The sequence below is a fragment of the Anser cygnoides genome, chromosome 1 (assembly GCF_040182565.1).
Source record: "Anser cygnoides isolate HZ-2024a breed goose chromosome 1, Taihu_goose_T2T_genome, whole genome shotgun sequence".
NCBI lineage: Eukaryota > Metazoa > Chordata > Aves > Anseriformes > Anatidae > Anser > Anser cygnoides.
The window spans coordinates 130,537,127-130,563,356 of record NC_089873.1 but is presented as its reverse complement, the minus strand read 5'-3'; the positions used below and the strand labels follow the sequence as shown (position 1 = coordinate 130,563,356).

Here is a 26,230-nt window from a genome sequence, read left to right as displayed (position 1 = left end):
ACAGCCATGTCACGTCCAGTATCATTCAGCTTCCATGGCAATGGCATTTATGCAGTCCCACTCCTTCCTGTTCTGCAGCACTTTGCCTTCCTATAGTTGTTTGGACAAATGTTTGCAGGGCAGAATTGTTCTGCAAATTCTGCGGAGTCACAACGAGCAGAAGTTGTGCTCTGTACACAGTGACTATTCTTCCACTCCTTTCAGGGAAAAGCACAGCCCAGGAAGAAGCATCCCATAGGCAACTGATAACACCACTGTTTAAATCAATGGGGACAAAGCACATTTGTTCAGCTAAAACCATGCCCCCAAAGAATTAATGGACATACTGTAGATAAACTCAAGTCACCCAGAATTCTCTAAGCTTGAGCTCGCATGTTCCTGAATCAGTCTTTGTAGCAGTCTAAGACAACAAAAGATTAACACTCCTAAATAAAAACTCTATGCTTAACATAGGTCTGAACTAACACGGATATCCTTTTTAAAGTTCTAATCACAAGAAAATGTTTACAGTCACAGTATTAACACTAACCTCACCAAGAAAACCACACTTTGTGAATAAGCTTACTATTCTAAAGAGGAAAAAAAAGCAAAAGATGTGAAGAAAAATGTGGAAAAAATCAAGTTGGAACATTTAGGTTTTCTTTCAGTTGTTTTAGGATATGACTAGATTCATATAAGTAATTCAATTTTGAACAAACAACTTGTTGGCTGCTCGTATTCTACAGATCTAATATGCAAGCATATTAGTTACTCCCCACTCCCCAATACCAATCAACTGCCATATCATGTACTAGGTAACTTCTAAGTGGTAAAACGATACATATAACAGTGTATTTGATTTTGAACATGTTACAAAACTTTTTTCCTATTATAATAATTTTCTTTGGTCTGGAAACTAATTCCTGATCTTTATAAAGCTGCATACGAAATTACATTTATTACTGCAGTTCCACGTTACAAAAGCCGATTTGTCGACTGAAATACTTGTATATCCTGATATCAAATAAGCAGCAGGCTAATTACGTTTTCTCTAGCAAATCATTTTCATGTGCGTTTTAAACTTGCCTTATTTAAGACAAAATCTTACCTTTATTAGTAGGACTGCCACAATGTACTCCACTTACGCTTTGGACAAAAATATGTTGCAATGCACTATATATGCAAATAAGCTTTGTTCTGTCATGCAGCATCCGGCACTTGATATACAGTCAATTGCAGCAGCACCCAGTCTTTTTAGGGCCCATTTTCCTCGCACAGCAGATGTAAACAGCCCATTTTCCAGTAAATACACATTTACATGGGTTGATTGTAAGTAAACAAAGCCAAACATCTGTTTAGTTATTAGTTTTGGTATCCATTTCTCTAACTTGCATTATCCCACTTAATTATCGACACCAAAAGAAAGCTAGTAGAAGTCAGACACTTTGAGTTGATGCGGTTAGTACAACAAAGGAAAATAAAAGGGAACACTCAAAGCACTCTTCAAAGACCATCATGCAAGTGTTGCAGAAGGTTAAGCCCATCACCCATTTTTGTTTACCCTTGCAAGGATTTAATTACACGTGCAACAGTCTTTGCATAGCACCCATTTAATCCATGCCACCAAAATGGTAAACTTGGTAGTTACCAATCACTTAGATGGGGGTCAAAAGGGCTAATGTCTTAGATTGCTCTTAATCATAAGATATCCTCAGACAAACCTCCCCAGTCTTCATTCTGGCTCTACAAACACAAAATCAAGCAGCAGTGAAAATGTAGTATTAACTATGTAAAAAAAACAAATTAAAACACTATTTACAGCTTATTTCTATTTAAGATAAGTTAGAAAATATTCTCCATTTTATATAAAAGTTCAGTTATTTCACTTAAAAATATTTCAGCTATTGTTATTCATTAACACAATTTTATGAGGTCCTACTAAAAGTCCACCGTTAAGAAAGCAAATAAATGCATCAGTAAAGAACATCTGTTCAAAAGATTCCATACAGATGAATTGAAGAATGCATTAGTTTTTCACTTCTTAACAAGCTAAGGATATCAATTCCTTAAAAGAATAAGCTCTAATCAGAAAGCTTCACCTATGCTTGAAGAGAACTTAAAAATCAGTTGCTCGTTACTGTAACCTTAATAGACTGAGAGTGTAGTAGCACAGGATGGTATCAAATTTACCAATTTTTCAATTTTATCAATTTAATCCAGTGACCATTTCACATGGCGCTATTACTAACATTGATATTTGAGTAAGTTTTGTTCCATAAAGGGAGATGAGTAACATTCAACTTATCCCTTAAGTAATCTAAACTATTTAATTCAAGAGCTATGTAATGATATTTACTCCTCTAATAGTTACCATTGTTACTTGCTGAGCTGTATGTGACAATCTAGTTGTTTTCATGTAGTAATGCCTGGTACAAGAAGTTGAACATTTTCGCTTTAATCCATACATTAATCATCCATACTTAGATTTCTCAAAAAAAGTGGATAGGCCTTCTCAGACATTTATTGCCTTTTCAAACCAAACTTTCAGCATAAGATTAAAACACACACACTTCCAATGTATAGCCAGCACCAGAACTATTACTCCTGTTAGACAGACTGGTAAAAAAAATAGAGCTTCTTCCTTTAAAATAGTATCTAAAAGCTCCCAAACATACCAGCAACATGCCTGACATTTGTACAGATACGAGCACAAAGAAATCAGAATCCAAAACCTGAACACAATGGGATCCCTCCTGAGGGCATTCATTTTCTTTTTTCATCTACTGTTCTGTGGAGCTCTAAACACATCTTCACCAGTAATGAGAGTTTTAAGGAAGGACAGTACTACTGCAACATGACACATCATCTCACACAATTCTCAGACACCGGAGGGAAATGGAATTTTCTCCTCACTATCTCAAGGTTCAAACATCTAACACCGCTCTTTTCAGCATTCTGCCAGATTTGGGGAATGCGTTCTATTAAAATGTAGATTTATGTGCTCATTCAGAAAGAGCATCTAATTCTGAAGGTAAGATACTCCTTACTGTCAAGCAGTCTTCTGCAATTGTTCATTGAATTTTCTATGTTTATTGACCAAAAGCATGCGACTAAGCTCCTGGAAACAACTATGGATTATGCAGCAGAGCTAAAATCTTCATCCTATCACCCCGATGCAGTACTTCTACAGACAGAAACAGAAGAGTATCTCTGGAGAAAATCTATCAGGAGTTCAGTATTGTTAATATACCCTTCACAGTTCTGTAAGGATCACTTGAATAAAAGAATAATCAATTCCACAGTTAGTTTTGTGATGTAAACATTGATTATTAGTATTGCAATTTATATCAGAGAGGGTACTGAATAGTTGCCAGGAACAGCAAGGACTTAACTTGTACTAATTGCCTTACTTGTAATTGTTTATAGCGTTTCAATTCGCAAAACAAATTGAACATTTAATGCAACACTTATATGGTAGATGCCTTCCTCATAACTTGAGGATTCTTAGGACCTTCTAATCAGTTTCTGATTTAAGAGAATAACATTACTCGCATCTTACATGCACACTCTGAACAAAACTGTCAAGAAAAAACATTATGGAGACAGACTTACTAAAATGAGATTCTAAAGGTCTGCACAGAAGTTGCACAGGTGAAGAACAGACTGATTTCTATCATTTTCAATTCAAAGTGAAGGATAGGTTAATATCTGACCATGTGTTTCTGGAAAGACAACTGGATTTCTGAAACGTTTAGAAACCAGTGTGCAAACCTATGATAACGAGGTCCTAAGAATCATGAAATCTAGAAAAGCAAGAAATTTCAAAGAGTATTAGCATAACTACTAACTACATCTCTCCAAATAAAGAATAAAGAATAAAAGACTGACATATAGACCAATTATTAAGTTACCAGGGAAAAAAGTCTTAGAATGGGAAGTGGGTGAAGTGTGATATGACGACATCCTGGATACTCAATGCCACTTTTTTTTAGAATAACTTTTAGGTCTGAAAAGATTAACTTCCCCTCCTCTCTCATTTCTATCTGGGAGAAAAAACTGAGATGCAGGTTCTACTACTCGTTTTCTGGACAAACTGATTGCTTTAAACAAAAAGAGTATGATCTGGTATTTGTAGGAAAGCCTATTCCATAGCAGAGAGGACAGTTGAAAAATGTGTATTAAAAATACAGAAGTACTTTTGCATTCAAGGATTACAGACCTGTCTGCTACCACTAAAGTGACAACTAGTTGTAGTTAGAGGTTTGTTCCAAAGAAGTGATATTCCTATGATTTCTGATGACGTATATTCTTAGAGTTCATTCCATCTGAAGTTCAGCTACATTTGTATTAGGTATGTCAGAAACTATGAACACATCTTCAAAAACAGCTGGCAGGTTTTATCAGTACTTTTAAACTTAGAGAGCTGATGACAAGCAAGATAGCCATAAACAGATCTAGATATGAAGTCAGTAATGCAGTTCTGCAGAGATTTTAAGTCACTTTACTTGAGCAGAATGCTACGAAGAGTGAAATAGTTAACTAAACATACACACAAAAAAGACAGTGTAAAAGGGCTGGAAGTTAACTGACATATTTGGAAACACAAGATTTAAGCAGTTCCACACAATTAAAAACTTTGTAACTCTTTAATCTCCTTGCTTTGCATCCTGTGAATGCTGAGTTTAAGAAGCAGGCTAGTTTTCACCACCAGAAGAATAATTCGTATCATATTAGAACAAATTGACAAGTGTACTTTCCTAAGACAAGGTGCAAACGAGTTCTTCCAAAGTGAAGCATATTATATATACAGTAACATCACTCTAGTCAAGTTATGTATACAAGGTTTACTTCATTCAAAAAATAACCATCTGTTCAGCTCACATGGGAAAATGAACAAAAAAGCAACTGACCACTAACATATGCTTTATCTTGGTTTTAAGTAATGTTTTCTGATCAACTATGCTAGTCTTTAAGAACAAGCAATGCAACTTTTTATTCCTAAGACTGGAAAGAAAAAAATCTACCCATCAAGTCCAAAGTATATGAAAAAACAACTATTTCCACATGCATGCATTTCTTCACATAATACTGTATTAACACATTTTAAACAGCACAATTAAGAAAGCATGCAATACTTCAAAAAGGAAGTCAACATGTTGAATGCACGTTCCAAATTGGACTTCTTTATTCTATTTACGTACAGGCTCTTCTGTGAGACTTGCCAAACTGTTTTACATGTCTCATGAATAAATATGGTTATGCTTTCTCACATCTATCACACGAAGACAGAAGTAGTTTCATTCCAGGTTCTTAATATCTCCAGTCAGCACCATAAGAGCTCACTTTTTTGATCTATATATGGAAGTTTTTGACTGATACAACTGGACAAGACATACACTTCATAATCTAACTGCAATACCACCTCTGCCACACATCTAACACCCTTCTGGGACTGATGCCTGAACAGCATTAAAAAAATGTCAGCTACCAAAACACAACCACAACTCACTGCATCTTGTAAGAGTTGAAAGAGATTCCCAAGCAACATAGGCCTTAAGTATTCCCTAATCCTTGAGTAATTAACTAATAGCATATGCCTTTCTCCATCACAGTAACTCTCATACAGGTCCCCACAAGTATCTTCTAAAACATAATTAGAGACCATTATCTGTTTATAATATCAAGCATATAGATGTCTTCAGAACTGCAGCCTTAAGCTGACCAAGCTATCTACTTGAAACTGAGTCAGAGGTTACACATCACAGTCAAGGCAGTCTGCTCCCCCTTAAAGAGAGATTACAACGAAGATTTCATTGTTGGTTCCTGTTTCACACTGAGAGGCATACAGCCAGGTATAGCCAAAGCACAGAACGTCACAGCCAACTTCAGAAGGCAGTCTACTGCAGTAGTCCATATTTAAGAGCTAACGTGAAGTGAAGCTAAGTGAAGACCAAATTCGTGGCATTACAGTAAGTTTCTCAGAAAACTAGTAAGAAACAGGTGCTTACAGGGGCTCTTTCCTAAACCAGACATAGAAACCTTATGCTCTCACCCTCTGTAGGTTTTCAAAGATGTTCTTTTGTCACCGCTAATGCTAACATTCCTCTATTTTCTCATATTCCAAGAGCAACCTAATGCCATCTCCCCACTATTACACATACCTTCAAACCTACTGTTTACAAAGCACACATTTCATCTCCAAGAGAATTTTCACAGCCAAATTTTCATTTGCAAAGATACTCATTCTAAAACTATATCTATATAGCAACCTTAACCATCTTGCACAAGTCAGCTGGTATTAACAATTTAACCACCCTTCTGTATATAGGATGAGGTAAGGACTTGAAATAGCAAAGTAAATGAGGGTGATTCATAGCATAACTATTATTTTTCATGTGGAAGAACTAGTAGATAGTACCAGAGGCCAAACTGCAAGAGCCTATGAAAAACATTACACAGCTTCTACATTTTTGATCATTAATAGAAAAATGACAAAAAATGTGATTTGTGAATACATCCATTTTTTTCGAGATCTTCAAAAAAAATGTAATTTAAAGTCTTTTAGACTACTGAAAGCATACACAACCTGTAAGAATAATGGTGAAGAAAATGCGGACAATTTCTGAATTTTATAAAAATAACAGATAAAAATACCACGAAGAATTTTCACTTGAAACTAGCGTTTAGGAATTTGCTCCAACCTCAAATGAAGACCAGCAATTCTGTATAAATTTGGTTTCAAATATATACGTAACCGCCTGTTTTAGATATTAGAATTAACTCCTTAAATTCATTTTCATCACAGTGAGTAACCATGAACTTCCAACGAGCATACTAGCTTTCTTGGACCATCAAATAAAAACACAGCAAACTTAAATGGAAAAATGGATTCTCTCCTTTCCATAAAACACATTGTGTTGTGAGTTTCATGCATTAAAAAAATCACAAAATCATGCATGTTTTAGATCTTCCACAGACCACAGGTATGCAGCCATGCACAAACACACGGTGCCCGCAAATTTGCCTCCCTCAGTATAATTGAGTGGATTGCACAAAATACTACCTTTTCAGAAACGCATGCCTCTGTAGTCACTACTTAAGTATCTAAAATTTCTACAGCAAAAGAGCTATAAATAAAATTTCTATAGCAAAACTATCAAACAAGACACACAACAGCATTTTCAACAGACATTTCTAGCAATAGACTTACAGTGAAGCATGGAAGCATTAGTATAGTTAGTTTTTATTATCTAGATAACAGATAATACTGCCAGTTTTGATTAACTGGCTACTGATAAGTTTTCAGATGGTAATAAATGGGAGGTAGGGAACAAATATTTGATCTGAGGGCAATTTTAAGAGCTAGAAGAAATTGATGAAATAGGCTTTAAAAGTTTGCATATTTCAGCCCCATGAACTCTAGCAGTAAGTGAACTGCACAGCACCAAGACCTTAAGGACACAACAAGTGGGTGCTCAGAAACAGAAGCACATCCTGGAAAACTGCCACAAGACTATAGAAGTAGGCAAGACTATTAAGAACGGATTCATTATTCAGCAATTTATGCCTCTGCATTTTCTTTTAACATTACCCAAACAGCCACTTAATGTATTTGTAATTATTTTCCTTTGTGCAAGCATTCTGTGCAGCTTTTAAGGTGCTTCATACATTAATGTATGTATTATTAATAATGTATATTCAAGACTGATTAATAATTTTTAAATTAGGCAATGCAAGTTTTCAGGTCCATATAAAAGTCCCTCTGTTGCACATTATTACAGTGTGACACAGTCAAAAAACAAACAAACCATAACCCTGCAAGAAATGGTTTGCATTTGGAATCAAAACATATTGCACTCCAGTAGTTTTCAGGTATTCTGGGAAGCAAAAATAAACTAGAGGTACAAAAAGTTTCCATTTGTGACAAACTATTATTTTAACAACCTTCTTCTTTAAGCTCAGAATGCACATGGTAGTAGTTAATACAAAATACCATCCAGAGAAAAAGTCAAACTTTTTTGGAAGCTCAATTTCAATACAAAATCAGACCTTTACAGTTCTTATAAATTAAAAAGCATATATATGGAGTAGTTTTGTACTTGACTGATAATTGATATAATTCTACTAACAGTGAAAAAACAATTAGCTTATAAAAACAAACATACAACTACAGTGGAGCCATGATCAAGAGTTAAATTCCAATTTAATCAGAAAAGCGTTAATAGACCTTGACAGAACAAAGAAAATCTCAGGTGGCAAACAGAAGGGTATCAAGTAAAATGTATCAGGGTAAAGCTATCACAGCAAGGGAAAAGTCTCCAGCTGAAAGAGTCAGACTTTTTACATTCACATTTTTAACTTGAATTTACATGATGTAAGTGTAAAAAGAGGATGCTAACTGTTTAGAAAGACTGTCATTATTCCCTATTTTTTGCTTTAGAAGAGCCTTAAAAATGGTGAAAATTAAATTCAAATCCCACGACAAGGAGAATACAATAACTTCATCTAATATATAAATTAAACCTGCATTTGCAGGAGACAGACTGGAATAGGGAACTAATTTGTTATATCCGTTTTAATATAAAGAACAGCATAAGGTTTTAAGAGAAACTGGACAGATTTTTCCCCTTTGTAAACTGCAATAGGACTTCCAGTTAAGATAATTACTTCCAAGTGTAAAGGAGAGACTGACAAACTTCTTCAGAATACAAGCAGAAAATACATGCAAGTATCTCCTCCTTTAAAAAAAAGTATCTAATCTGTGTGTAATGCTGACCCTAATCATAACACTAACTAGCTGCTGACAGACAAGAACTTCAATGTGTTGTGGATTTGTCTGTGCTCTGAAAGAACTACAAACACGATCACAAGGAAAAGAATAGAATGTGATGTGCATCTGCATCCTATTAATACCACAATCAACAAAGGAGTATCACATGGAACACAGAACACTCATCAGAACTAAGCAGTTAACTGACTGAACAAATCAACAAACCAAAGGTTCACTTAAGTGTAAAAACAGAGCAGCTAACGTATACAGGAGTGAAACTCGGTACATTTAAAAAAAATAAGGCTCATCATCCCTGCTAAACCATGCATTTCACTGACACACACAAGACTGATGATATTCTCAGCCTACCAGAATTTTGTGAATTTCACTTAAACATTCGAGAACCTTAATGCTGACCTCAAGACTACAGCAATTACAAAGAAAAGCACAGAACTGAGTAACAAGAGGGAAATGTTATCAAGTTTTTTCTACACCATTGAACCCCTCCCCATCAAATACTTTCCAACTAAAAAGTCTAAAATGCAATCTAGATTTTTCATCAGAGTTAGTAATGAACAAAGGCATTCAAAGTGAAAAAACAAATGTTTGTACACTTCATTCTGTGTGGTTTTGTGGCAGTACTATTAGTGCTTTTCCAACTTAGAAACCAGAGTAAGCAACCTATAGCAGAAAAGCATGTCTTTAGAATCTAAAGAACTATACCTGAAGGAGTCTCAAAGGAGAGAGCCTAGCTTCTGGATTTCAGCAATGAAACAGTAAAGAAGTGAACATGCATCAGGTATGACAAAAAACTAAGTGCTGATTAATAAGAAGAATGAAAGACACGTGAACAAAACTAAAGCTGCACGATCTATAATCATCTAGGTATACACACAGAACAGACACTTACATACACAAGATCACAGTAGGTTACAATATACTCATGCCAAACAAGATGAGAAGAGCAGATAATGTTGTAGTATTGCACAATTAGAACAACTAAGCAGACACTACATGCTAGGCATGCTCGACAGCACTGTCTACAAGCTTAAACAGGAACTTTTTCTAATCACAGTCTAGCATGCCCATACTTTGGCCAGAGAAGTTTAATTTGCTTACCTCCTGTAAAAGATCTGCCTGCTCAATGGCTTTGAGAACATTTTTCTTGGAAGTCTCCTGAACTTCCCCTCCCAAAAGGAACTCATCCAGAATAAAATAGGCTTTTTCAAAATTGAAGATGATATCAAGTTCACATACCTACAAAGAACATCAAGCATTACTGCAAAGTGGAAGTATATATACCCTCTTGAGGTGTCCTCTCACAAAACTTAACTTGCTCACAGCTTCACCAAATGAAGATGTTAGCTTCAGGCTATAACTTTTCAAACTGGGCAACAGTAACAACAACAACAAAAAAAAGAAGTTCCAGACCAAAAGGAATTATTTTTTTTTTGCTCAAGTTAAAAAAAAGAGGATTAAAGCAGCTTCTTTTAAAAGCCTTCTCATCGTTAAAGTTCGATTCACAGCTGTCAGTCTGACATGTCTTTCATGAGGCAGAAGATCACCACTACAGTTCTCTTCTTCCCTGCACTATCCAGAGGCAGCTCATGCAATTGTACAGAGAAGTTTTGAAACAGTCACAATTTCTTATTCATCCTGTGCATGCCCTAGTCAGGAGGGCTAGATGGATGAGCAGCAGTGTTCCTAAGCGCAAATGCACACTACTTCTGTTTGGTTTTGGTATCTGGGAAAGCAGATGCCTTGTCTTTTCTTCTCTTCCCCCTCCTGCTAGCTCACAACCAACTGCCTTATTTGAAAGCAGATGTAAGATCTGTTGGAGCATGGCGGAAAGTATATACACAAGAGCAGCACCAGGGAGAAGAGAAGCTGGAAGCCTGGACAGAAAGCTAAGGATTCATAAGATTTTATCTGACCACAAATGAAACTAAGAAATAAAATAAATATAGGCAATTAACACCGGACTAGCAACTGTTCTTCTCCAAAATCATAATTTAATTTTTATATTTTAGCAGTTACATAGGCTCTTATCTGTTTAGTTTAACCAAGCAACAGAAAAACTGTTAGATAAACCATTTAAACAGCCAGTTGATTGTATTTTAAAGAAAAACACTGTGGAAATAAAACAGTGATGTAATATAAAGAGACTGAATCCATAAAAAATAACCAAAAAGAATTTAACTCACACTTCCAAAATACTTGTCAAGAAGTTCTACGTAACGATGAATTATTTCTAGAGTTATTAGTTCGTTGTCCTGATCTTCAATAGCACAGCAGAAATAGAGGCTTGCATATCTGTAAGAACAAAATGTTAGCAACTCATGTTAGCAAAAGATGAGCAAAATGAATACACTTGAGAGGTGTTAAATTCTCACTAGTCCTTCAACTTCACTTTACACTGCTGTTAGTTTGTACGAATAGCCACGCAAGCTCTACCAAAAAATGGCTTGGAGACCAACAGACATGCACACGGACCCAAAGGGATCTGCCTCCCAGAGTCAAGCAAGACTTCAGTTTTTATCATCTTTTAGCTGATGAAATTAAATTAGCCTCATTAGTGTTTGGAAAAGGAGATATATTTGATTCTCTGGCCTCCTGGCAGAGTTTTGAGGCAAGATGTTTTCTCTACTAACTGTAACATCCGAACACTGGTATACTAATCAACAGATTAAATGTTAAAGTTATAGCACACAAGCTACACATATAACAGCTAATTAAAATGCCCTGGGATAAATAAATGGAACTAGCAATTTAGGATTTGGTCTTTAGAGAATTTAATGCCAAAAAATTCTAGGACTAACACTAATGTCATATACCCCAAGCACTATTAAGTCAACAACTCGATCACTACCAACTGTTCTGGTGTCAGGAGAGGCCATCAACTATTTTCCAGCAATCCACTTCCACCTTGGAATACAGGCAATCATTTCCTTGAATATGATCTTATGTTCCACTTTAACAAAAAGACTATCCAATTCTACCATGCAACACCACACAGTTGTTTAATTCATACTTTAAAAAACAGCTGAGGCAAAACCAAAACGGGAGTGAAAGCTGAAAAACCCATTTGCTCTTTTGTAAAGTGCCAAAACCATATGGCATACGGATACACATGGCAGAAACGAGATTTCAAGTAACACCTGTTGTAGCCACTAATTTATGTGAACCAGGAGTTGCTTTTGTTTGCCCATTTAGAGAGAACTGGCAGCATTAAGCACTGAGTAGCCAACCCTGTTAAAAAAAGTCATTAGGATGTAAACACCAAGTTTAAGATGCACATTCTTTTCCCACACACTGAAATGAATATGCCTTTGTAACATTACAGAAGTTTTTATCATTATCATATTATCTGGGACTCTGTAAGGCCTAAGAGAAACTGACTTTTTTTCTAGAAATCAAAAAAATTTTTGTAGTATGTTGAAATATATCTCCCAAGCACTTAGCTAGCATCATTCATGATGATGCTCAAAGTCTCACTCCCACTCTGCTCTAGTTGATTCAAATCACTGTGACTTTATCACGAACAACTGATCAGATACACTTTTATTCAAAAGTTCTAAACTGTTATAAAAAAACTACTGTCCACCACTTCTTTCCACCCTATCATGAAACCAGACTTGGGGGATAGGGAAGGGCTGTGGAAGAGAGAGGGAAGGTACCTCCAATGAAACACACAACACTAACTCCCTTGCTCTTTTATCTCTTTACCATGGTGACTTGTCAGCTCATCAGAAGTCCTATCTGAGAACAGTTCTTTTGATTTTACACTGCTGTGCTGGTCCCTCACTTTAATACTTCACGGACATTTACAGCCATTGTAGTAGCTTGCAAGATGCTATCTGTATATGGCATCTTTAAACAAAGCTGCTTAAAAACAGTAAAGGAAAGAAGAAAGTATGATGAAAAAATGTTTTCAAGCCTCCTGATTTTTGTTTATTTATTCTTAAGTCTAGTGCCAAGTTAGACTATTTGCTTGTAGAAAAGAGAGCTTTGTACATTAGTTGACATTTATGGTGGTTACCAGCACCTAAGTCAAGTACATCTAAACAAAATGTCCTTCATATACAGATGAGCAGAATTGATTATGAAGCACAGGTAAACCATTCCCATAGTGCTTAAACACAAGTTGAATCACACACCAGTAAAACTTAAATCAAATTTGACTTAAATATTTGAAACATATCCACACGGGACAGTCCTTTTGTGTTTCTCTATTACTTAAGAGTCTTTTTTGATACTCAGAATTATTTTATGCAAGTACAAGAACAGAAGAGAGGGAGAGAGATTTTACCTAACATAGAACACTTTCCAGGAAAGCTGTCTGCTCTCAGTGTTCTCATTTAAAAGAAAATGTAGCATACTTTTGAAAGACTTTATTTGGCAGCTATTAAGCAGAGTACACTTTCAAGCTCTGCCAACTGCAGTCTTGGATAAGGAATACCAAAAAATGAAAACTACTCGTCATAAGACAAAATGGAGGCCTAGGTATCTATCCCTATATGCAGAGAACATTACTTTTTTTCTTTCCTTTTTTTTTTTCCTCCTAGTAGTAACCAAGTGCAGATTCACTATGCCTACTTTGCAGACAGTGTAAGATTATACACATCAGCCATCATTGCAAAGGGCATGTCGATACGGGAAACAAAGGTATACATTTCTTAAGACCCAAATTATCAACAGCAATAGTTTGTTGTCATTTTTTCCCTCTGCAGTCCATGGCTTCAGAAAAGCATCCACAAATAGTCTCGAGCAGATGGAGTGTCTATACAAAGATGAGTAAATTTCTGTAGTCAGGCTGGAAAAGTTATTTAACCTACAGAAATGTTGTTTCTTACTAATGAACCTGAGAGAAAACACTTAAAAGGTTCAGTGAAGAGGAAAATCTTGAAATAAAACAAACCACACCATAATGAAATACAAACACAGCCCAGCCTGTAAGAAACATTCTGCCATTGTCATTCCTACTGCAGTTTGAGTTCTCCAGCCCACCTCCGACCCCGTAGGATCCTTAGCCCTAAATCAGCCGTTTACACTCGGTTAGGGAAATATTTTATGATAAACACTGTCTGCTTGTCAGAAAGGGGGACCAGCTCCAGAGAGACCAAGAACAGTTAGGAAAAATCACCTAAGAATGCAATAACAAATAGAGCAAAAAAGGAACTAAAGGCAACACTAAAATTCATGCCTTCAGGTATGTGACCTTACAAAGGTGTGGGGTTTTTTTGTGGAAGGAAAGAAATTTATGAACCTCCCTCCAGCAGCTGCACTACTCCAATAGCGAGAAGCCTCACAACCGGCACGTAATCCTTCAGCCACATTCTCCCCTAAACTCTGCCCACAGCCAGGCTCACCAATTCTGCTGAGTGATCAGGTCACTGGGGGCAGAGCACAACTTGCAAACCCTATCCATTCAATGGTCTTCTACGCGATGAGAGAACACCTGCTTAAAGTCATCACTGACAGTTTGTCACCAGGTCAAGCTGCAAGCCTGAAGACCTTCAGCATCTAAGTTGCTTTGCAAGTTGTGTGTGTAGAAACCTAAAGCCTACAGAGCTCAGAAAGAGCAGAGCTCAACTCAAAGCCACCACCACGCTGCCTTTCAGAGGCACAGGTACTTCAGGCATCCCAAGAGTTTGGGACTTGGTGACAGGTTATCACAGCTGACCCAGTGAAAACTGCAGCCATTAAAATTGTCCTTGGCAGATTGGTTCCTCCTTCAAAGGAGCTGCATGTTTCTTTAATAAGTTCAAAGACTCTAGGACAGGCAGAACAGTCACTATTTAATTAGGATACAGAAATAAACAACAGTAATAAAGCTATCTAAAGTAGGCATTTGTTCCACAGTTTCTTATTTCAGCAAGGCTATAACCCCCAGTAGTTTATAAATGAACAAAATCTTGGTACTGGTAATCCTCTGTAAGATAAAGCTGCTGCTTCTGCCTGGATATATGCAGAGGTCCTCCTAGTACCACAAAAACCAGAATAGTGTGCAGATAACCTAAGCTGGTTAAAACAACCAAACTTCAGTACCTAATTATCATTACATTCAGTTTTACAGAGACACCTGCTCAACACCGGGGTTACATTTTTAACAGATACAACTGGCAGTTAGATACACATAAGGAACGATACTGATCAGGTCAACTACTGGCCCTTAGCACTTGCCACATGACTACCAATGGGATCCAAATACTGAGTGGAGACGCACACTGCTTTCAGAATGGGCTCTTTTCTTTGGAGGTGGAAGGTAGAAGGAGAGTTTTTAAAACTCCCTCCCCTCCCCTGGTTATCAACAATAACCAAGTCCCACAACCTCGGTATACCAAATGCTAACAAGCTAACAAGTAAAAATTTACATCAAAATCAGTTATTCTGCAATTTCTGATTTGGAGTGCTATATACTACACAATTAAAATAACTAATACCACCAGAAGCTAAAGCAGTGAATAGCTGAGATCTTAAAAGAAAAAAAATAACCTATCTTAAGTTCCTTTTTCAGAAAAATTTTAGAATTTTTAACATTTAACAATGATTTCTCTGTCAAAAAGGGAAAGCTGCACGAACTACTATCCAATATTGTATGCTCCAATACTACTAGCCAAAAAAACAACAAAAGGAAGAGCAACATGAATTGTATTTGCTAAGTTTCTAATCAGCTGTCTGCAGACAGCTCCCTCTCAATTGTTAATAGATTCCCTTTTTTCCCCCCCCCCCCAGGAAGTCACTTCAAAACTCTGTCTTTTGGAGTCAGAATTTCGTATCCTTTTTCAGTCTTTGGGTGCCTACCAGCCTGAAAAACTCCTCCAAATGAGCTACAGAACACATCCATCCCAATTCATGAGCTATGTCAAAAACAGGGCACCTTACCATCTGCATTTTGATATCTCTAAAGAATTTGTTTCTCTAATGACAAAATAAGGCAACAATGACTGACCCAGTTTTGCAATCATATCAATGCTACATATATGAAACTAAGGAGAACAAAAGTAATCACATATTCAGATGGATTCTAAGGACATACAGTTCTATTTCCTTGAAGTTTCATCCAGAAAGTATTTTATATGAATGATAAGGATGAAATACCACAGAACTAAGGAGGCTAATCAAAGTAGTCCAGCTTTCTTGACAAATGTGAAATATCAGAAGGCAGCAAAAGCTACCAGCTTTTCAATTTTGCATTTGAGTTGGTTTTATTCTTGCAAAAATGTACATCAATGAGAGCCTGGAGTATGCTTCTAATAATGCCAACCATTCTTTGAGTTGCAATATCTAGGTCAATTCTCTTACACCTGAAATGTTGACAGTTAATATGCTCTATAAACAATTACAGCACAAATCAGCAATTTCAGACTCATAATAGCAGTATGTACATACAGCATGCACAACAGCAATACAAACATTTGTAGCTTTTATTTAAAAAATATTTAAAAAACATTTGAGTCAGGAGGTTGAGATCCTTCCCAATAAGAGACCAGACAAGAACAGACCTTAGTAGTGACGTGCAGGAGTCTTGTCTGCAAGCAAATGTGAGCGCCTTCTGCAATTTCATAAACCACATAGCTTCTGTTAGATGTCTTGCTCTTTTAGCTACCCACTGTTCAGGAAGTACTGGACCTTGACTATCTTAGTTGTCTTCTCGGTATAATCTGCTTCTGAGCTAACAGATCTGCCTTTTCAAAGGGATCACAGTAGTTGACACACTAATTATGGTATGTTGATTGGAAAGAAGTCTTTCCCCCAAAAACCTAAAAGTAGTTGCTGTTTTCAGATACAGGATTTTAAACTATCACCTCTTACACCCAGTCCTTTTGGTGATGTTTTAGCCTAATGCAACTGCCAAAAAAACAAAGTAGAACAGAAACTGAGATGTTAATTAGCTTGATACAAGCTAATCTTAAGCAATTTCATAGGCTAACTGTGCCAGATTGGTTTGCAGGCAGTGAAAAAAGCTACTGCAGTCAGCTGTGCACACCAGCAGTCTAGCAGATGGACTGCAGTCTACACACACACAGCAGCCAACTTCTGTATTCTCCTTGACCACAGACCCCACCGCATGTTACTGAGATGCAAAAACACCACAACTGCCAGCAACTCAAAAAGCCATACACAGATTTCCACCAGTTACCTGAGCAGAAAAGGACATGACAAATAGTTGACGACCATTGTAAAGAGACCAGGAGAGAGAATAGCACTGGAATGAACTGACTACCAGAACAGCTACCACTGTTAGAGACCGGCCAAGGAGTAGAACAGACTGGCCTACTCATGCCCCATTTTTCTGATCTAGCCCCATAAAAGCCCAGCTGAAAGCACACTTGCACGCATCATCGCTTACTGGAACACACAAAGCATTTGAGCAAGCTTGTCTACATGTATGTTGAAGAAGTTTTGTAAGATATCAGAAGGAAGAAAAAAAACCATTGTTTTCTTTAAGCACAGCCTTATTGTTTTTCCTCCTGATGTTGGAGAGCTACGCACATCAGATACACTGGTAGCTTTCATGTGCATGATGCTACATGCACTGATGTACATATGAAAGCAGGACTTAGAACATCTCTTCCTTTTTTATTCTACTCAATTGGTACATCGGAGGAGAGTCAAACTCTCAGTTTCAGTGCCAGTTCTCTCTGTCATTCCTACTGACAGAACACAACAATATTGTAAGGCATTGAAATTATTTACCACCTCAAAGAAAATAAGAATGCATAAACCTTTTGAAGTTTATAAATAACTAGAGAAGGGAGTTAACTCGACATTTAATAGCACCAGCTTTAGCTGGAAGAGATGTAGCCTCCCAAATCACAATGATAATTACTGTTATTTGTGGGGAAAATTATTTCTACACCTCTACATTGTAATACATTCTAAAGATCAGAATAAAGCTAAAAAAAATCTTGCCACACACTCTAGCAAGTTACTGAACAATTGAGACAGGAAACTATTGCTAAAGAAAATTATACAGTGGTTGTACCAAAAAAAGAGCTAGTCATGATTTCTTAAGTTAGGAGAAATACCTTTGCGTGTTCATAGCAAAAAAAAAACCCTACGTACTCTGAAACAATAGAATGCTTTCCTTATTTCTATGAGCTTTCAGAAGCAAGTTACATTTACATGTGGTTTATGAAGCCACTGCCTGAGGTAAATGTTTATGAAATTTAGTATTTATTACTTATTACATCTTACATGCTTCCTATTTGCATGCATTTATTTATTGTAGGCATCTAAGCAGAGAACTAAAACCCACCACTCCTTATGAAAGTAGAAGGGAACCTCATCTCTTCAGCACATTTCGAAACGCATGAATGACTTTCTACACATGAATGATTCCTACTTGGCTATCAAATTAGATTCAAAGGAAAAGTCAGTCTCCTCCATAGCCAGTAGAGGGAAGAAAAAAAGATAAATTAAAAAAAGTCAACCATCATTATGTTCTCACTTATTACACTGTTTGTGACATATGGTAATTACAAGGTTAGTGAGAAAGAATAACCTTTTGTAGACAATCTTCAGGTCTCTCCACTCCAGGAAGCTGCACATTTTCGGTTTGCGGGCTAATACTGTTTGAACAAGTTCCCTTGTGATTTTCTTCTTCTCTTTGTCAGATAACGGGACATACCACTTCTGGAGTCTCAGCTTCCCCTGGCGACTAAAAAGCAACATAAACTGCATCTGTTGAATTAGAAGGGGGAAAAAAAAGGATTAATCTCAGTCTCTTAGTTTAAGATTAGATACCTATGAGGAAAACCAAGCAGGAAGCAAGATAAGCTTTTGGATGGCTATCTCGATTATGCATTTCTACAGCGGTGGCAGATGTTACACAAGATTTGAGAGTACCAATAACACAAAGGATTCAGCTGAGCAAGGTCAGTCAAAGCAAAGATAGTAGAAAGCACGCACAAGTTTCAGAAACACAAGTCAGAGCCGCCAGGCAGCGAATACACCCAAAATCCTGACAAACTGCGCCCAGCCAGCCTCGGTACGGTTGCATATGAATTTACGACAGAAAAATAACTAAAAAACGACACAACCACCTCGTCCAACACCCAACCTCCTTCTCAATTCACCGTCTTAGAGCCTTGCAGCAGGAGCAATTTGCACTTAAGATCTCTCCGAAAAGCCTCAGAATACTTTAAGAGGCATTAAACCTCCCAGCGGAGCGTCCTGTGGCACAGCAGAGCCTTGCCTCGCCTCGCGTTACACAAAAGGAGCCGAGATTAAGCGTTTTCCCTGCGGTCCTATGTTCCAGGGCTCGCTTCCTCTCACGGAGTGATGTTGCAATTATATTTTAAGAGCAACTTGCCGGCTGGGCTTCCCGGCGGCCGCAACACCAAAGGAAACGGATGGGTTTTTTTTTTTTTTTTCCTTTCCTCCTTTCTGCTCCAAGTTGAGAACCGGGCTGAGGAAGTTTCCCGGGCAGCCGCGGAACACGACGGGAAAAATAATGATAAAATAAAATAAATTAAAAAAAGAAAAAAAGAGAGGCTAGTCCTGGGTGCCGAGCCCTCGCAGCCCCCCTCAGCCGCCCTCCCGGCCCCGGCTCCCCCCCCACCTCGCAGCCGCCGCGTCCCAACGGAGGGGGGGCAGCCGTTAACGGTCGCTGCCCTGTGGAGATGTGAGGTGATGGGGGGGGAGGGGGGGTCCCGGGGCTCAGCGAGCCGTGCCCGCGGACGCGGCGGTGCTCACCGTGCCCCGGGGACGGGAGGAGGAGGAGGAGGAGGAGGAGGACGACGACGAGGAGGAGGAGGCAGCACTGCTGCTGCTGCCGCCGCGGCTGCCGAGCGGCACTGAGGCGAGGGGGCACCCGCGCGCGCGCACCCCTACGGCCGCCCCGCCCCGCCCCTCCCTGCCCGGGCAGGGGCGGGGCCCCGCGGGGGGGGAGCAGAAGGAAACTTTACCGGCTCGGAGCATGCGCGCTAAGGTTGGGGGGGGGTAAGGGGGAGCTCGCCGCCATCCAATCGGAGGGGTCCGTCATGGCCAATGGGAGGGAGGGGGCGGAGCTGGCGGCGGAGGTGGGAGGGGGCGGTGTTAAGGATCCCCGCCTCGCGCGGCCCGCGTTAGGATAGGGCAGCGGCCGGCGGGGCAACAGCCAATCAGAGGGCGCGGTGCGGATAGCGGTTCGCCAGCCGCCAATGGGACGGCGAGGCACGGCGCCGGGGTGGTGACATCAGTCAATCAGCCGCCCGGAGACAGAGGCTCCGCCTCCCCGGCCCCGGGGGCTCCTATGGGGGGGGGAGGAGGAGGGGGGGGGGTGCGGATGGGGCGCGCATGCGCAGCGCCGTGTTTCCCCTAGCACGTGCGTGCCCCGCGTGGCGGGGGGGAGCAGAGGCGCGCGGGGCGGGGCGGGGCGGAGCGCGCCGCAAGGCGACCGTTACCCGGCGGCAGGGCGACCGTTACCCGCAGGGGGCTGCGCCGCCGCTCTGCCCCTTCTTTTTTTCTCCTCATAACGCCTTTTTTTCCCCAAAGTCACCTTGATTAAATTCGCTAATTAGATATCCTGGATTAGTCACAGTTTGGTTTTTTTTTGGGTGGGGAGTTTGGCAGAGGATAATTTTTACGAATTGTGCATTAAAACAGCTAAACCTGTATTTTTTTTTTTTATTTGCAGGGATTTTTTGTGTGTGTGTATGTTCTTTTCTTCTCAGTTCTGATGAAGGTGGGCTAAAATTCCATGGTGTAAACACACTCTGAAAGAAATGCAGAGAAGCATCTCTTCAGGCCAAAATTGGAACACCTTAAAAAAAAGAATCTTCTAGGATTAGGTTATAAGTTAGCAGACATTTCTTCTCAGAAGGAGTAGTCAGGTGTTGGAGCAGGTTGCCCAGGGAGGTGGTGGCGTCACTGTCCCTGGGGGTGTTCAAGGAGAGGCTGGACGTGGTGCTTGGGGATGTGGTTTGGTGGGTGATACTGGTGGCAGGGGGATGGTTGGACCAGGTGAGCTTGGAGGTCTCTTCCAACCTTAATGATTCTCTGAATTCACCATTCACTCTTCCACCCCACCACCAACATTAAGGATGGAAGTAGTCAGAAAAGGTTATTTCTACCAGGTGGTTGTTTAGTGGCATAACACGCTGATTGACAGCAAGGGAGAAAGCATGCTCCCCTCTGCACCTTTCTGGTAGGAGCCGCTCCAATTGCTTTGGGATGTGTTGTGCTTTTATTACTTTTTATTATTGACGCTTTAAAAAAAAAAAAAATCTATTCTTCTGGCTACAAAACAGCTGCGGCAGCAGAAACCAGTGCTGGAAGTGCTTTTGTGTAGAAATGTGGGTAGTCAGGAAAGCCAGTTTTCTGGCATTTCAGGGAATGCTATAATCAATTGTACTTGAGGAAAACTGCAGATACATTACTTTACCATTTTACAATATATGTTAGAGCTGTAAGAGAAAAGTGATACCAGGGAGAACGAGGCACGCATGAAACCAAACTGGGTGGAAAAGGCAGTTGCAATGTCTCTTAGGAAGTGGGAATTACAATTGGAGGTGCTCATTCTCATCCTGTTTAATTTTGACTTAGCAAGCATCCTGTTCTCATTTGAACTTGCCTTCCGTCAAGTGCAAGGACAGATGCATGTGGATTTGGTAGCTCACAGAACCTACCATTTCACTGGTGTGGTATCGTTCTGCTCTGTGTATTAATTTGTCCTCAGTAATTGTGCAGCTCTGCTTGTTCCTTTTGAGGCGATTTCGTGGTCTCGAGCACCCTTTTGTTCAGTAAGCATTCTTAAGTGTCTCTTTCCTAACCTGCACTTTGCTATCTGTCCTTGAATTTAGCATCCTGTATTCCATGAATTCTCCATTAGGAGTGCATACATGCTTCAAGTGTTTCTAGATCATCAAAATCGTTATTTAAGCCAGCAACCAGCTTGTGTTTCTCTTCATCTTGGCTACTTCCAGTGTATTAACATCATTATAGTAATGAGAGCTCAGAAATGAATTTCTGAAGTAGTCACTCCAGACCTGTATTTTGATTTGTTGCTTCCTAGCTCGGTGAAATATTTCTGCGTACAGATGAAAGCACACATTCTGCAAATGCTTTGTTAGTGAAATTCAGCCGGACTACATAGATGATTCAAGAAATAGATGTATTTTGGTGCTGTAAAAACAAAGTCTTAAAAACTCTGATTCTTTCTGGATCCTGTGTCACCTTTTTCAGTTTTTGTTAGATTTCCTGTTCATTTTTATGGTTTCATCCAATGATACAAGTGCATTTTTCTCCGGTATTTCTCCCTCCTGTCTGTTACGTGACTGGATTTCTACAGGCTTTAACCTGGATTTTCTGAGTTAAATCCCCTCCTGGTCGGAATCTCTCTGCTACATGCAGTTTCAGGTGATGTGCATGCGTGACCAACCAGTAGTATGTCAGGCGTGGTGGGAGCAGTGTCCAGCCCTGTCAATTTCAGCTGAAATTTGTCCTCCTCAGCCTGTTCCTGCCTCCTCATCACTGTTTCAGACGGAGGATGCAATGTTCTCAAGCCTGCATGGTATTGCCACTTGTGTGATCATCCTTTAACTCATTTCTCTCAAAGCGAGCCTGCTTATTTTAAGCAATTTAAGGTGTGATTCCATGGCAGTTTCAGATGATCTGAATCCCAGCTTCTCCCACCCCCTCTTCCCATTCCCACTTCCATGCTCCCATCTCTTTTCCTGTGCTGCCATAAGTGCTTGTGCTACCTCTCGCTGTTGCAGCAGGGAATTGCCAACGAGGCTTATTTTGGCTGTACAGGTGAGGAGAAAACAACTGAGTGAGCCAGTCTCGGGATCCAGTACCTCTGGCAGGAGGGCAGTGACAAGAAGAGGTAATGCTCTCCTTTCTGTTTGTGCTGTTTCTTTCGGGAACTTCAGATGACGTTCTCTTTGCATTTTTTTTCCCAGTGTTGTGGTTTGTACTAATTACCCCTCTTTATACCTACTCCATTGTTTGTTCCTGTAAGAAATTATCCTGTCGCTTACCTATTGAACTAGCAATATACTAAACCAGCTGTAATTAGCAAATTGATAAAGATGCATATGATGCTTAAAACAATAATACAATAGCCTCCGTGTATTCCACAAACCCATGACAATGCAAATGTCATGCAGTCTAATTTTAGACATGACACTGAGTCTTCTGTTCATTAGCCTTTGTTTATTGCCTTACAGCCAGCTTTAACAAGACAGATTTTAAAGAACGAACTCAGAATTTTGATCTCTAAGCCGTGAATGATAACCTCCTGTTTTATTAGTGGATGTTGTTTTTGTGTTTTTTTTGTTTTGTTTTTTGTTTTTTTTTTAACTGCTATAGTTATAAAATCCTTTGTACTCCATTTCAGATGTAAGGCAAGTCTTCAGGGGATATGTCCATTGACCATAAGGCATTTGGGGTCCCCGCCAAGAGCTTCTCCCAAGATTATTTCCAGCATGGCTACAGACACAGAAGAGAACTGCCTGGAGCTGGGAAGAGAAGCAGGGAGGGCGGGAGGAAGGAAGCTTACACAAAATAAGATTAAATTTGCTTGACTTTCCCTGGTATGGTTTATGTCAGTTCTTGGGTTTTGATTTTTTTTTTTTTTTAATTAATTAGAATGTAGTAGTTTTGTCTGGAATATGGGTCTTGTACGAATGTTATTGAGGCCGACATCTTGGCATTTGGCACTTCATGCACTGTTTCAGTGCCAAGACTAAAGCCCCTAATAACATTTTGTTGTGTTTTCTTTGTTACACAAAATGATGGGTAAACTGAGAGGCTTTTGAAAAACAAACTGTTTATTAATTCTAATGGAAAACTCGTTTATTAAATTTTAATGTTTTTTTTTTTTTTTTTCCCCCCAGAAATGCCACCCAATATTTGGTAAAGAAGGACTTTACTTCAGCCTACCTTTCCACTGTCTTCACCTTCCTAAAGCAGAGGCAGCGTACTTTAAAAGTGCATACTGTATCTTTGCAGGTCTCCATTAAAGTAGTCAGTGGATGTATCAGTGAGACTCATTTTATTGTTAATTTATCTTCTTGATGCACAATATCAGACTCCATTTTCATTGACTGAATAATCGTGGAGTCATTATGAAGGCAATAAGAACTGAGTTACTAGCCTTGGAAGTGATTACTGCTAGATTTTTGCCTCTTAAGCCTCCAAACAGGATGTTGCATTATTATATGCAATTCTCTTCCCTGATGTACTGTCTGAGCATTGGCTAGACTATCATGTACCACTCTGATTCATGCAGAACACTTAATCTCAGTGGAGCCAAAGTAAGTATACATGAGATCGTAAATGACAGTTTTCATTGCCATGCTCTTTTTTTTTTTTTTTTTAACGTGGAGCTCTCTGTCTTGATGAAATACTATTTATTGCAAACCAGGGGCCTGATTGCTAGATGCTACTAAGTCATCAGATCCTACCTGGAACCCCTACCTGCCTGTTTTTTCAGGGTAGGTGTTACAGGTCATTGAAATCCTGTTAAATATGATTGGTTTCCAACAGTTGTATATGCCTCTCCCTCAGGAACATGAGTGTCAGGCCTCATGTGGGATAGGCACAGCCACAAATAGAGCATCAGGGGTGTTCATTCCCGAAGTTGACTTTTCACAGCTGGTTTGAAGCTGAGGCATTGGTCTTTTGGCCAGTTCTGTGAATTACAGAACCTATATCATGGCTTACACGTATAATTTCCCTTGGAAAATAAATACCTACTTCTGAAAATACCTCCTTTCTGCATATTCGGGTACGGGAATGTGGTAGCTGCCAGTCAGCCGGGGCTTCCCCTTGCTTACCACGTTCCTCAGCCTGAGCCTCGCGCGAGGCACAGCAGCCATCTGAATGCGGCAGCACCAAGCCAGCTGGCAGCATTTTGTGCGTTGGGCTAGTGAGCAGCAGGGTTCTCTTTACTTGTGTGATGCTCTTATCTTTCTTGTTTCAATGTTTATATTGGAGCAGTGTGCAGAGGAATGAAGAAGAAATGAGCTGCTCCACAGAGATTTATGAAGAAATTGTCGCAACTCTTAATGCCCTTTCCTGCTCCACTGGTACAAACGGTGCCACAGTGCAGCAAAGAACTGAGTGTTTTCAAAAGCAAGTGCACAAGGAAACCTGGCTTTTCAGCCTCACAGAGTGCTTGCTTGGGAGGGAGGGAGAGGGAGAAAAGGAAAGCGAGGAGGATTTCTAAGGCTGTGTCAGTACTGTACTTTAAGGAATCATTGAATAAAGCACCTCACATACATCTTGCTCATCCTCTGGCACTCCTAAGAAAGCAGCAGCTGCGACTGCAGTTTGTGAAGTGGCTGATGCTGCAGGTTAAGCAGTAAGTACTTACTGGATCCATCCCCTCAGATGAAGAAGTACTTGGGCAGCCTTGTGCGGAGCTGCTCAGTTTTGCCCGTGATGAGGAATTTCTTTTATATATCAGAGCAGTGCTCTGGCGTATAAAATGCAGCATGTGGGTTTTCTGAGCACTCTTTGATCACCCTAAATCCTCTCAAGCCCTCATTTAGGCATGTATGTCCTCCTCCGTCCTCCCTGTGAGACACACCCAGCTGACAATCCCACGAGGCCTCTTGATCCTATTCTGCAGGGAACCTGGTCCGATATAGCTCAAAAGATGCTGTGTTTTGCACGGAGGAGATGGTCCAGTTGCTGGCTTCTGATGTTCCCAGATTGGCATGCTGATTTCTATAACCAGGACAGAAGATACATGGTTGCACAGTCTATGTCCTAATTATGCAGCAGATAGAAACTTTTCAGGGAAACTTGGAAACTAGTATGAATCTGAAATGGTAACCCAAACCTAAAATGTTCCATGTTATAATCAGACTCCTAAGTCTTCCAAGCTACCACACTGATCCTACAGTATTACACTAAGCTTTCATTTCAAATCCTTTTGGGTAACTCAGTTCAACTTCCTCCATCTTTCTGAAGAAAATATATTGCATGATCTGCCTAGTTCTTGCCAGTAACACAAGGGGACGGCATACACCGTAAGGCCTTCGTTTATTGCCGTTTTCTTTTTGGCTGAACTGTGTAAAGAGTATGGAACCAGGGCAGCTGAAGGCCTGTAAACCATTTACTTCCATATTTTGAAGGCTCAAGAAGGATTTAAACGATGCATAGATTTTGTGCTGGCTGTGTCCGCATGTGAGGAAATTTTATCCACATGGATTATGGTTCATCAAGCTGTCTAGACTCCCTCTGTCACTAAAGCCTATCCTTGCGGTGCCACATTTGTCCTACCTTAGGGCTGCTGAACAGCCATTGCAGTAAACGTCTTTGCCAGGGGGTGTGTACCTGGGGTCTCTAGGTTTCGAGGGATTCTGAAAAACTAAAGGGCATAGGGAACAAGTGTAATAAAGCTCACTGTGAGATCTTATAGAAGGGGGATGTGGCTTTATAAAAAAAACCTCTGTAAACAGTTGACTGTGCCTATTTACATTCTCGAATCCCCATACCCAGAAGCACCAAAATAAATCTGTCCAAATGGTCTAGCCAGGGTCC

The 26,230-nt window shown here is 39.6% G+C and overlaps 1 protein-coding gene and 1 long non-coding RNA gene across 8 annotated transcripts in view; one reads left to right on the top strand and one right to left on the bottom strand.

Moving 5' to 3' along the window:
- AP1S2 (adaptor related protein complex 1 subunit sigma 2) overlaps positions 1-19,598 on the bottom strand; it is a 30,008-nt gene extending 10,410 nt beyond the window's left edge. For 2 of the 6 annotated variants that reach the window (XR_007164372.2, XR_007164374.2), the window contains exons 1-5: positions 19,451-19,598; positions 18,258-18,436; positions 10,954-11,062; positions 9,869-10,006; positions 1,628-1,722 (exon numbers count right to left, since the gene is read on the bottom strand). Coding sequence is in view for 4 of the 6 variants with exons in the window: in XM_048066710.2 (XP_047922667.1) it covers positions 9,869-10,006; positions 10,954-11,062; positions 18,258-18,436 (426 nt within the window). In the remaining 2 variants the exon portion in view is untranslated. The other 4 variants (XM_048066710.2, XM_048066712.2, XM_066981579.1 and 1 more) reach the window with 3 other exon arrangements.
- A 2,145-nt stretch (positions 19,599-21,743) lies between these two features.
- LOC125183139 (uncharacterized) lies at positions 21,744-24,018 on the top strand. Of its 2 annotated transcripts, XR_010826249.1 has the most exons (4): positions 21,744-22,320; positions 22,490-22,562; positions 23,076-23,271; positions 23,575-24,018. It is a non-coding gene; the product is annotated as an uncharacterized lncRNA (long non-coding RNA). The 2 variants fall into 2 exon arrangements; XR_007164376.2 differs by lacking the exon at positions 21,744-22,320 and having other exon boundaries at positions 22,427-22,562; positions 23,575-24,017.
- The last annotated feature ends 2,212 nt before the right edge of the window (positions 24,019-26,230 follow it).